General features: G+C 36.9%; 1 protein-coding gene across 1 annotated transcript; it reads left to right on the top strand.

The window, feature by feature from the left end:
• The first annotated feature begins 1,203 nt into the window (after positions 1–1,203).
• LOC149840632 (retinoblastoma-related protein-like) lies at positions 1,204–10,402 on the top strand. The gene is made up of 9 exons (XM_090005106.1): positions 1,204–1,218; positions 2,760–2,864; positions 2,973–3,171; positions 6,655–6,842; positions 6,960–7,851; positions 8,556–8,653; positions 9,629–9,770; positions 9,848–9,960; positions 10,316–10,402. Exons 1-9 carry the CDS (start codon positions 1,204–1,206, stop codon positions 10,400–10,402), a joined length of 1,839 nt encoding a protein of 612 aa, XP_089861232.1.
• Positions 10,403–13,430: the final 3,028 nt, after the last annotated feature.

Below are 13,430 nucleotides of genomic sequence, written 5' to 3'. Positions count from 1 at the left end.
CTATTTAAACCACAATGAACACATCCATAGAGTTAGAATTAGTCAAAACAACTTCCTACTATGAATCTCAACTCAAGGGTTCCTTAGACACTAGTTTTGCCAATATTGTCTCATATATAATATTCACTATGCTCATGGGTGAGGGACCCCCTAGTAAAAAATGTAGTATGTTATTTTCTTTTCAAAATTTTTGGGCAGCTGACCCTCCCAATGTGACCTACATGTTAAGTTTAGTAGAAACTGGCATTTGGATCATGTTCTTCTGAGGTATAAGCCAGATTTTACGAGGGTTGGAAAAAACAATGGCTTATAATGTACCAAAATTTCAAATATAAAAAAACATTTTCACATAGTAAAAAAACTATGGTCCAAGGGTTGATTATTATTATTTTGACCATAACACTTTCATGAGGTAAGATTGGTTAAAAAATAACGTTCCCCTGTGAGTGTCAACCAGTCCTTACCCATAGGGCTGTCAACGGGTCCACTTTGCACCGGTTTCTCGACCTGAACCCCATTTGTTAGGTATGTGTAAGGAAAGTGCCATCCGGAATAATATTTGGGTCAACTTGAACCCAACCCGAGCAATATGAAGGCTGGGTTTGGGTCATGATTTTTTATGGGCACCTGACCCAAGTATTATATATAATAATATAAATAAAGTTTTAAAATATGTGAGTCTGGTTATAGGATTCTATTTTCGCGACCCGAACTGTTGACATCCATACTTACTCAAGTGGAAAGCAAATGCTATATATATATATATATATATATATATATATATATATATATATATATATATATATATATATATATATATATATATTGTTCTAGTCAGATCCTATTTTCATTAGGTTCAAGCAAAAAATGTGGTTGCAAGTGATTTTTGTTTGATCTAAACCAATAATGTGTTTATCATAATTTACTTAGTAGTTAATATGCATTCAATTAAGTATTTTTCATGCACAAGCTTTTTTTATGGGTGAAAATCAATGGCTCATGTAAAATTTGACAATATAAGGTCCACATTTTTTTTGTAAACTTATTTTATCCAAAACATTTGCCTTGATAAATAAACAATTGTGAATACATCTCCAGGTTTTAATTCGCCCCAAAACACCTACAGACATATTTTTTGCCAGAACCTAACAAAAGTGGGCCCTGACTATAATATTTTCCATATATGTATTTATATATGGGGTAATGTTTGCTACCCAGGTGGGTAAAGAACCCTTGGTGAAAAATGAAATGCTTTTATTTTTTCTGCTTTGTTGCACATATGACCCTCATGATGTGCTCCACATATTAAATTTAGTAGAAACTGACCTTTTGTTCATGTTTTTTTTATGCATATGTCATATTTTGAGAGGGTTGAAAAATCACTGGCCTACAATGTACCAATTTTCAAGCTTAGAAAGACATTTATTCATTAAAAATTTATGATCCAAGGGTCAATCCATGCTATTTTGACCACGTTGAACACATCCATGAGGTCAAATTTGTTAAAACAACCCCCTACTATGAGTTTTAATTATGATATCTCATAAAAATGTTTAAAGCAATACATGTTTTCTACTAAATAGAGTAGAAAGATCTCATAATGTCAATATGTTTTTTAAAGGGTTTTGGGACTGTGAGAGATAAATGGTATGAAACTTGCACATTACTCTCTTTCTATATATATGTATGTGTGTGTGCGTGCCTTAATATTTGTTGCAATTAAAGGCAAAGAACTATTGAGCTTTTGGTAAACCTAGCCCTATGGATGTGATCTGCAAGTTTTTCTTTTGGTAAAAGATGAGCTCTGAATAATGTAATTGTAAGATGTAAGCAGTTTTTTTAAGGGCTTGAAAGCTAGCATCCCACAATGTGCTCAAATTTTGTTGTTTAAAAAAACACACATTTTTTTATTGAAATCACATGATTCAAGGTATGATCCTTAGCAAACAAACTATGGTGAACACATCTATGTGATCAGATTGGGTATTTAAAGCTTGAACCTATGATTTTCAGCTCAATAGTTTTGCGGCTTCAATAACATCAAATATTAACTATAAATATGATACCATTTGGTAACAGGTCATTGAGTACAAATGTCTTTAGATTTCCACGATTGTTTTGATCCAATCCAGCCGCATGGATGATTTAAGCATGCTCAAAATAGTGGGAATCAATATTTGGCTTAGGTTTTTTGGATGGAAAACATTATTTTATAACCTTAAATCATATCATACATTTTAGGTTGTTGGTTTTTTAAAGCCTCGTAGAAACCTGCCTACATGTCATAATTGGAAGATTTAAGAGTCGATTCCCACTAAGCAAAATTTCTAAATCATGTAAGGTTAATATAATGAAAAACAACAAAAAAATAAAACAAATGTTTGTACATCATGAAGTCATTATCAAATATTAACCATATATATGTATATATCTATATTAGAGAAAGAGAGTAGCTGCCTATTCCAATCCATGCATACCACCAGCTTACCAAGCATTTGAAGTTTTGTTTTTTAATATATTTTTTTTAAATTGATCATATATATGTGTTATACATGTAGTTGTATCCTGGGAACTCAGTCGTAACAAACCCCTTTTCGCATCTTCGGAATTTTCGGAGTGAGTAGATTGAAGTTCTAAAGAACGTGCCTCTAGACATGAGATCTCCATTTCCTTAAATCCTAATTTTTCACCTGGCAGTAACATTTTTTCGCTCATCATAATCACCGAATTGATTGCTGAAGTTTTTTTTTTCGTTCCAGGCTGGATTATCGCTCGACGATAGCACGACGGCCCGTGCAATAGCTTTGTTCCGGGAAAACAAGCATCTTATTTTGCCGCACATGTCTGCCGTCTATTCTTTCTCGGTTTGATTTTGTTATAATGAGTTTTTTTTGTTCTGAATGTGTTTGTCTTTGACATTAGTTGTTCGATTTTGTGTGAGTATTTGGATTGCTTTTTGTGTGAGTGATCAGGACAGATCTGTTGACGCATTTTTTGGTTGTTCTCAGCCCAAAGAAATGGAAAGATTATGGTTTGCGATCGTTTTGTATGCTTTAAAGAGTCTTAGTGGTGTGAATTCCGATCAGGAAGTTAAGACTGAAGCGATTGATACTGGCTTATTAATTGCAGTGAGGAAGTGTGATAAGGGCGTGGATCTTCTTGCTTCTCTACGTAATACTTATAATACTTTGAAGGATGATCTGAAGAAAAAAATGGAGATAGCTAATAGATTGATAGTTGAAATTTTGAAGAAAAAAACCCTGTCCTGCTTCAGAATGCAATGCAGAGTCTCTTGATGATATTGTTAAGGGTATATTAGACTGTACATTAATAATTCTATTTACTGAAACTCAGTTGGGTCTTACGTGAAAAAGTTTTTAAATTGTTTGTTTGTTCTCCAGATGAACTCCGCCTGTGTATAGCTGTTTAGTTATACATTGCTAGTCCCAAGCCTGGATAAAGGAGGAGGGTTGCGGCAGGCCAGTGACAGCCAACATAAAAACTTAGTCACACCCTATGAATATGAACCAATATGAGAATTTTGTTGGGGCGTTCCCTACTGAGCGGCACGTTGTACTCTATAGGCTTGGAGGCAGTGATAAATGGGCAAGGGTTGCTAGGTTGTCGCCAAGAAGCGACGCGTCACACCGGTGCTCGGGTGTGGTATCAAATAGGCAAGGGTTCCCTCACTTTGTTGGACGGGTGGGGGTAAAGAAGATAGTTCAAGACCATAAAATTAGGTTAGCCACTTGGAACATAGGGTCTTTAACTGGTAAGTTGGTAGAGTTAGTAGATGTTATGTGTAGGAGAAACATGGATATTTTATGTCTATAGGAGACCAAATGGGTAGGTGAGAAAGCAAAAGTGATAGAACCTTGGGGATATAAGATTTGGTATACAGGAATAAATAGGATAGGAATGGAGTAGGGATTGTTATTAGTCGTGTGTTTATAGATAATGTAGTTGAGGTTCGTAGGAAGGGTGATAGGATTTTACTTATTAAATTAGTATTATGTACGAATATTATTAATATTATTAGTGTTTATGCACCTCAAGTAGGTTTAGATGATTCCATTAAGCGTCAATTTTAGGAAGATTTAGATGGAGTAGTACAAGGGATATCTTATGGAGAAAAGCTTTTCATCGGCAGTGACCTTAATGGACATGTAGGCATTAGTAGGGATGAATTTGAGAGTATCCATGGAGGCTATGGTATAGGAGAAAAAAATGAAAGTGGAGAAAGGATTTTAGATTTTGGTTTGTCCTATGATATGATCTTAGCAAACACTTGGTTTAGGAAGAGGGAGTTTCACCTAGTGACATTTAAAAGTAGAGTTAATACGAGTCACATAGATTATTTCTTACTTAGAAAGAGAGATAGGGGTTGTTGCATCTATTGTAAGGTTATATCGGAATAAAGTGTAGCTACACAACATAGAGTCTTAATTTTAGATCTTAGAATTAGAAAATGCCGCAAAAGGGATAGACATAGGATAGATCCTAAATTAAGTGGTGGGCACTGAAAGGAGCTAAACAAGGAATGTTTGTAGAGCAGGTAGTTAAGGAAGCTGATTGGTGTCTCGAGGAGGATTCAGAATAAATATGGAATAAGATACTACGTGGCATGAGAAAGGTGACTAAGGAGGTATTGGGTGAGTCTAAAGGTGATGCACCGCTAGGTAAGGATACATCATGGTGGAACGAGGAAGTCAAATTAGCTATTAAGGTTAAAAGAGAGTGTTATAGAAATCTAAGTAAGAGTCGTGATAATGAGAATTTGGAGAAGTATATGATAGCAAAGAATGAAGCTAAAAAAGTAGTTCAAAACGTGAGGGATAAGGTATATAAGGAGGTTTATGATAAGTTGGATACCAAAGAGGGCGAGAAGGATATTTATAAGTTTGCAAAGATGAGAGATAGAAAATTGAGGGATTTGGATATAGTTAGATGTATCAAAGATGAAATACAAAGGGTTTTAGTCAAAGATGAAGAGATTAAGGAGAGATGAAAAGATTATTTTGATAAGCTATTTAATGGAAGTCATGCTCAGAATTTTGGAGACTTCTCCATTTCTTTTCATGAGATGAATTGTTGCTTCATGCTTAAGATTCAAAAGAAAGAAATTGCAGAGGCTTTGAAGAAAATGAAATCAAGAAGGGCAGTTGGCCCAGATGGTATACCTATCGAGGTTTGGAAATGCTTGGATGAGAAAGGTTTAAAATGGTTGACAAATCTTTTTAACAAGATTTGGCGGACAAATAAGATGCCTAATGAGTGGAGGAAGAGTACTTTGGTACCTTTATATAAGAATAAGGGTGATATAAAATATTGTACAAACTATCGTGGTATAAAACTCATGAGTCATACTATGAAACTTTGGGAGGGGGTGATTGAGTATAGGTTGAGGAAGGTTGTCATGATATCGGAGAATGAATTTGGTTTTATGCCTGAAAAATCAAGTATGAAAACTATACTTCTTCTTAGACAACTTATTGAGAGATATAGAGAGAGGAACAAAGATTTGCATATGTTTTTTATTGATTTGGAGAAAGCATACCATAGAGTACCTAGCGATGTTCTCTGGTGAACAATGATGAAGAAATGTGTTTCTCTCAAGTACATTAGTATAATTAAAGATATGTACGAAGGAGTAGTAACCAATGTCCGCACTTGTGGAGGGGTGGCAACCAATTTTCCTATAACGGTTGGGTTACATCAAGGATTTACATTAAGCCCTTTCCTATTTGCTATAGTGATGGATGAGCTTACGAGATCAATTCAAGAAAATGTGTCGTAGTGTATATTGTTTGCTGATGATATTATTTTGATTGATGAGTCTAGAGCTGGGGTTAATGCTAAGTTAGAATTATGGAGACAGACATTGGAAGCAAGAGGTTTTAAGTTGAGTAAGAGTAAGACAAAATATATGGAATGTCGGTTTAGTAAGCAGCGAAGTAGTGATGTGATTGTAGTGAAGCTTGGTGAGCAAGAAATATCGGTGGATGACTGCTTCAAATATTTGGGATCTATCATTCAAAAGTATGGAGAAATTGATGAAGATGTAAATCATAGGATAAAGGTTGGGTGGATGAAATAGAAAAGTGCAACTGAAGTGTTGTGCGATAGTAGGATGCCATTGCGGTTAAAGGAAAAGTTTTATACGACGACAATTAGGCCCACTTTACTATATGGTACGGAATGTTAGGCTGCCAAGAGACATCATATTCAAAAAATGAGTGTAGCTGAGATGCGTATGCTTAGATGGATATGTGAAAATACAATAAAAGATAAGATTCGAAACAAGGAGATACATAAGAAGGTAGGCGTTGCATCCATTGAAAATAAGATGAGAGAGAATCGTTTACGGTGGTTTGGACATATTCGGCGAAGGCCTAATGATGCTCCAGTTAGAAGGATAGAGAAATGGGAAAATATATTAGTTAAAAGAGGTCAGGGTAGGCCTAAGAAGACTTGGATGAAGATGATAGAAAAGGATATGAATGCTTTGAACCTCACCAAGGACATGGCATTGGATAAAAATGATTGGAGGAGAAGGATTCATGTGGAAGTCCCGGAATGATTTTCTTTTTTGGTTCATATCGCCGACCCCAATTGTTTTGGGATGAAGGCGTAGTTGTTGTTGTTGTTCTCCAGATGGTTTCACTTACTTTCAAGATTTAATGGAGGACCATTTATTGTCATCAAGTATGCAAATACTAGAAAAAGATTATGAAGATGCAATTTGTGATGCCGGTGAGCTGGATGTACGTATTTTAGTAGATGGGGAGGACAGTTTGTTTGGAAGTTTGTCAGGAGCTGCAAAGTGCACCTATGTGTCCAAGGTCTGTTGCTTTTAACTAATTTTTGCTTCCAGGATTTGACTGATCAGCTCGCACTTATTAATGCCTTTAATGTAAACATTCTCAGCATCCATTTTAATTTCCATTTGATGATTATAGTTTAATGCTGTGCAGTGCAAGTGTGAGTCATTTGCCTCAACAGCAAAGACAGAAACAGGCTCTTCATGGCTTCCAAGTTCTCCATCTTCAACTATGAACAGTCATACAAGTCTTTCAAACTTGAAAATGGCACCTACACCAGTAAGCATAACCATGACTGCTTCCGAGTGGCTCAGGACAGTCCTTGGTCCCCTTCCTTTACAGCCTTCACCTGAATTGCAGCGGTTTCTCTCACTATGTGATAAGGACTTAACTGATAATGTTAAGCATCAAGCTAACATAATCTTAGAGGCCGTATTCCCCATGTCTGTTCCTGGAGAGAGATGTATTGCTGGATGCTTGCAAACCGTGATGCAAATGAATAACATGTGGGGAGAACAAAGGACGGAAGCACTGAAATTGTACTATAGGGTTCTCATTGCTATATGTAGGACAGAATCTCAGACATTCTACAGTAACAATTTGACATCATTGCTAACAAATGAGAGGTTTCATAGGTGCATGCTTGCTTGCTCGGCTGTATTGGTTTTAGCAACACATAAGTCAGTGACTATAATGCTCCCTGCAGTTTTGGAAAGAACTGGTATTACTGCCTTTGACTTGAGTAAGGTCATAGAGACTTTTGTTAGACATGAAGAAACTCTTCCTAGGGAGTTGAAGCGGCATCTCAATTCTTTGGAAGAGCAAGTGTTAGAGAGTATGGCATGGGAAAAAGGCTCCTCAATGTATAACTCTTTAATTGTTTCAAAACCAGCTCTGGCTGCAGAGATAAACCGTCTAGGACTTCTGGCAGAACCGATGCCATCACTGGATGCTATTGCAACGCAACACAACATCTCCACTGGAGGTCTGCAGACTCTGCCTGCTCTGCAGAAACTTGAGACCTCACTTGGTGAGTATATTGTCCACATTGCTTTTTTGAAATAGTGTTATGTCTAGTCCTGTTTGTTTGAGTGCACAAGGCACCGTGTGAACTGTTTGTTTGTGAGTGCACAATACATTGTGTGAACAAGGCAAAAATGGGCAGTGTCATGTGATAGCATTTTTTTAGTCTTGCCTAATTGATTCATTGTTTATCTATTTATAGCAGCAATCTGTGACCCTCTTATATATTTCATGATTATTTTATTCTCCTTAGTCAGGCCTGGTTGCATTCTGGTTTCTAGTCTGAGAACCGTATCTGTCTTGCAATCTGAATAAAATAATCATGAAATAACAATCTGAATCTCATGTGTGTTTTACCTTAAGACAGAATTGAAACAGGTGTCATTCTTTTTCCCTCTCAATGGGGAAAGACACTAATTTTTTTATTTCATCTTGAAACTCATGAGATAGGATACTGCCTTTTGCTATACTATGCTGGATTATTGTTATTGTGTTGATAAATTATAGTTAAGCAAATCCATGACATCGATCTGCTTAACTTTCCAACTGTAATTAGCTCATTTTTGGATGATACTTGGTGCATACACCACACATTAAGCTTCCCGTTTTGGATATTTTATTTCCTGCCTTTGAATTACTTTCTTTCCTTCATCAGTAATGCAACATGAGGTTGATTACTTGATCAAGGTGTAAATTTATTGACTTGATCAGATAATCACGTTTCAATGTCTCCAGAAAGTGTCAGCACAGATTCTGTGGGTGTTCTGGTAGAGCATAATTCTGTCACATCACCGGTTAAAGAGTACCTGGTGAGCTCTACCTGTCTCAAATCAAAGCTGCATGCTCATCTACAGTCAAATTTTGCTAGGTAATGGAGTGATATGTGCTGATTCTTTTTATCATTCTTGAGGTTTCTATTTGTGTATTTTGATTTTGTTCTGCGAAGTGCTTCACCTTGGAAATATTTGTTTCTTGATAGTCCAACATGACCAAATCCAGCAGAAGCTGGTGAAACATGTGCTGAGACAGGGGTCAATGTTTTCTTTAGCAAGGTCACTAAATATCTGCTTGCCACTTGATTTTCTTTCGTTAAATCAATGATATTGTTCTTATTTTGTTTGCTATTGCATCATATTCAAGCATGTGTACATATAGATTTTGGCTACTTGCTATGAATTTTCATCATCTGAAGAAGATTATTTGAAAATCAATGTTTTTGTTTTTTTTCATCTTCACTGATGTCAAATGTGTCACCAATCACAGGTCTTCAAATTGGCTGCTATCAGAATCTAAAGCTTATGTGAAAGATTAGAACAACCTAATACTGTCATGGAGAGGGTTTACAGTCTCATTCAGCAGATTCTTAATAATCAGACAGCTCTGTTTTTCAATAGGCATATTGATCAGCTTATCCTCTGCAGTCTTTATGGGGTTTCAAAGGTCTGTTCAGATTCCAGAAGCTCATTCAAAAGATTGATTTGGTTTTATTCAGTTGTTAGCTCCTTTCTGGTTCATTAGAGAAAATTTCTTTTTAATACCATGTTTCTTCTTGCAGATATCAAATTTAAGCTTGACATTTAGAGAGAGAATTTTAAACTATAAAAAGCAACCACAGTGTAAACCTCAAGTTTTTCTTTACGTCTTCATGGATTGGCTGTCAAGTAGTCATCGTGGGGTACTGATTCCATTCCTGCCTTCGCAAGCACAACAGTGTTTAATTCTTGTTTGATAATTATATCTTGGATCTATTATCTGTCGACTGGACTTGCATGGATTGGATGCAGAAAACAGGGCAGGAGCATGTTCATATAATCAAATTCTATAATGAGCTGTTTGTACCAGCAGTAAAACCTCTCCTTATGGAGCTTGGCCCTGCAGAAACTCCCACTAAAGCTGGTCAAATGTCTGAAGAAAGCAACATTTATGGTACTACCAGTTTTGTTGGTTGATGTCCTTAGATCATAAATTAGACATTTTAAGTTACCATTCGTTTTTATAAGCAGGACAACCACCAGGATCACCTCGAGTGTCACTATTTCCTAGTCTTCGGGACATGTCCCCGAAAAAAGTGTCTGCATCACGTAATGTTTATGTCTCTCCTCTGAGATCATCAAAGGTAAGCAACTTATTTTATTCTGCCTTTTAGGCTTTAGTGAACCTCTTCCTCTCTCTCTCCATATATACATATACAAACACACCATGATTCTCAAGTATCACAACTTATGTTGGTAAACACTTAGATTACATAGAGAATGTATTATTCTAAAGTTGATTAACCCGGTGAAAAAAGAGAAATTAATAAAACAGAATATGTAGATGCAAGCCCATTTTATCTTTTCATTCAACATCGCTCAACATTGTTGGCAATCTTGCTTTATTTTTTTGATGAATTATTGATACTTGTTCTGTAAGCTAATTTGGTTTATTATTTTCATTATCTTCGTAGTAAGCTTTCTTGATGGTTTATGCAGATGGACACTTTGATGTCAAACAACTGGAAGAGTTATTATTGCCTGCGTCGGTCAAAGTCCTTCCAAGGACTTGATAGCCATCAATGACAGGTTGAACAGGTAAACATCTTGATTGAGTGCGGCCAAAATCAGCTTCTATATGTTTGCTTCTTTTTCTTGCCCGAACATTGCTTATTGTTGCACTGGTTTAGAGTTTGGAAAGTTGGTGGATGGCTCAACATTGATAGGGCTGGTCTGGCAAGTGATTCCTTTGTTGCTGGCACTCTGTATACTCGAAATGGCATACTCGAAATGGCATCTCCTGTCCTGCTCTTGATGCTGCTGTGTTGAGTTCACCATTGAAGCGCAAGCCCATTCGAGGTGTTTATGCCTCGTGGTCTCCGCGGGGTACGCAAATGAGGACTTGGTCTGCCCATTCACATGCTCAGCCTCACGCGGCGTACAAGAACATATCGCTCATGAAAGCGATCAAAACACCATATTCTTCTTCTTTATTAGGGTATAGTCATATGTGAGCTCGCTCACGAACAATGAGTCATCGCCCAAAGACTCCAACTGAGTCCAAACACTAACAACACATGTTTCGCATACTTTGCGGTGTTTAAGTTCTTGTAATCATTCGGCATAGGTAGTGTCCGAATCTATTAGTGTCCGAATCCATCCTTGTGCTTAACCCTATTTCCTTCATCTTCTTGATTGCTTGATGTATTACTTACTAAATCAGGCTTTGAAGCTGATGATCTAAACCTCAGACTAAAGAAAATGCACTCCAGCTCCCAGCTAGAGTCATGTTGGGTCAAAGCCAGCTCAGGGATCCCAAGGGCTTCCTAAAGCACTCTTGATCAAGCTTGGTTGTGCAAGATTAGACCACACCAACACCCTGGCTATATATGTTCAGGATCAAGTCACACCCAGAAGGTAAGACAAACCTGCAAACGATTCAATTTATACGTCTCTTATCCAAATAGGAAAAAAAGGTTGTGTTTGTTTGTAGGTTTACAGTGATCGAGTCATGCCTAACTAGGTAATGATTGTTTTTTATGACGAGGAACACTCACCGAAGCAAAGGAAAACCCTGGGTGGGGCCCGCGACCACCCTGCCTTACGTGGCCCACCTCCTAGGTTTAGGGCTCTGTTTGGAGACTGACAACTGAGATGTGGAGTTTCTGCATTTGGTAGATACCTTGGTGGTGGGTGTTTGGAAACTGGTAGTTAGGATGAGAGTTTATGCATTTGAGAGAAGTGAGACTCTCTCCCTTTTTATATTTGCACTAAGGGTGGATTTCGCAGCTACCACTTTTCCAAATGCATAAACTCCCTCAGACTACCAGTTTCCAAACAGAGGATATAATCGATAGATTACCTTCTTGATTTGCGGTGTCTTATTCCCATAGTCACAAATCTTGTTCTTGAGATTTACTTGGCAAAGGCAAATCTCAGGATAAATTAAAGATTTTTTCTTGAAGAAATCTTGGGAAAATAGTGGTATACTTAAATTTCAATAAATATATATAAGAAGTTTTACAAAATATAAGAACATTGAAAATACAATAATATATAAGAAATATAAAAATTCACATTAATGTTGCAATAATATCAGGATGAAACACGATATTTTGAAAATAGGTGATGTTCTGAAAACATCACTTTTTTCTTTTTATAATTATTGTTTTTTTAAAAATCTCTGATAAAATTCGGGAGATTTTAAAAATTGGCCGATATTTGTGGCCCATGTTTGTACAAAGATCCTATTATTTTTTGAATACCTTGTTTTCTTTGCCATGATTTTACCAGTTTATTGACAAGGATTGTGCTTTCCTACCATGAACAACATTAATGCAGGATAAACAGCTATGTGCAATTTATCGAGTATCTACGCTTGCATCCACCATGCCAAATTAGTGGAATCACAATTCGTGTTCATAATGGATTATGGAGATCTGTTGATGGAATTGTATCGAAAGCCTTGTGAGGAAGCTTCACAGAGCACTGGCTAAACATTTGCTTCATTAATTTGTTGATTCTTTGTCATCAAAGCAACAAGGTCCTAAAATTGTATCAAACAATTCTTTACAGATGAATGAAGTAGAGCAAATAATTTATGGAAAGTCTATGGTCAATAATAGTCTTAATGCTGAGACTTTGCAAAGTAAAAGATTTGGTACCATGGGAGAAAACACCTGAGCCAGATATGCAAGTTGACATTCATTAGCTGAGCCCTACAGCCTCTTAAACGAAAGAGTTGAAAGCAATGGGCTCGACCCACACGCTTTCAAATAAAGAAGTCATGAGAAACATACTGGGGCTCCACCTGGTTGGTAGGAGCTGTCAGTGCACGTCTCCTTGTGGTGGTACTTTGCAGGTTCAAACCCCAGTGGTACTTTGAATAATAACTGGTGGGGGTCTGCCTAACCCCAGCTTGCCTTTCAAAAAAAAAAAGGTCATGAGAAAATGATTAAATTTAAACGAACAAAGTAAATTGCATCTAATTTGGGTTGCTTTCATGAAAGCTTGAGTTGAATCGCCTCTGTAGTTTGGACATTGTGCTTGTATTCTCATGGAAACTGAAAAAATGTTATCATCGTTGATAGCATGTGCAATGCCAAAAATTCACACCTGTAGAAATCACAGAAAATTCCAACGAATGATGCACACCATATGGTGAAGAGAGAGAGAGAGAGAGAGAGTATTTTGGAGAGCAGATTCTGCATTGCGTGACCTTACGCCCGTTTGATGAATGGACGGTCAAGATTTGATGGCAACGATTTCACAAACTCAAGCGTTTAATATCGTGAACTTGATTAGTTTCCTTAATTTTCAGCAATTATGCAAGACCACAGCTCTGTTTGGGCGATTAGGATCGCTGGCTGGTTTAGAAACAAGAAATTAAATCCAAAAAACATGATAATATGGTGCATGGCTGATAGTGGGGCTGGTAAAAGAGCCAAGTTTGGGCTCTTCATGCTCTGCTTGATAAGGGTGAAACCTTATCGGGCAGGGCTTCTGAGCTCGACATGAAACCTAGTCTCAGTCGTGAATAAACTTGACAAAGGTCCTAAAGGTCATGCTCTTATGTAAGCTCCAATAACTCAATCTGGACTCCAATGAAGCATAG

The sequence above is a fragment of the Nuphar pumila genome, chromosome 4 (assembly GCF_984573655.1).
Source record: "Nuphar pumila chromosome 4, dmNupPumi1.hap1.1, whole genome shotgun sequence".
NCBI classification, from domain to species: Eukaryota; Viridiplantae; Streptophyta; class Magnoliopsida; order Nymphaeales; family Nymphaeaceae; genus Nuphar; species Nuphar pumila.
This window is presented reverse-complemented; position numbering and strand designations above follow the sequence as displayed.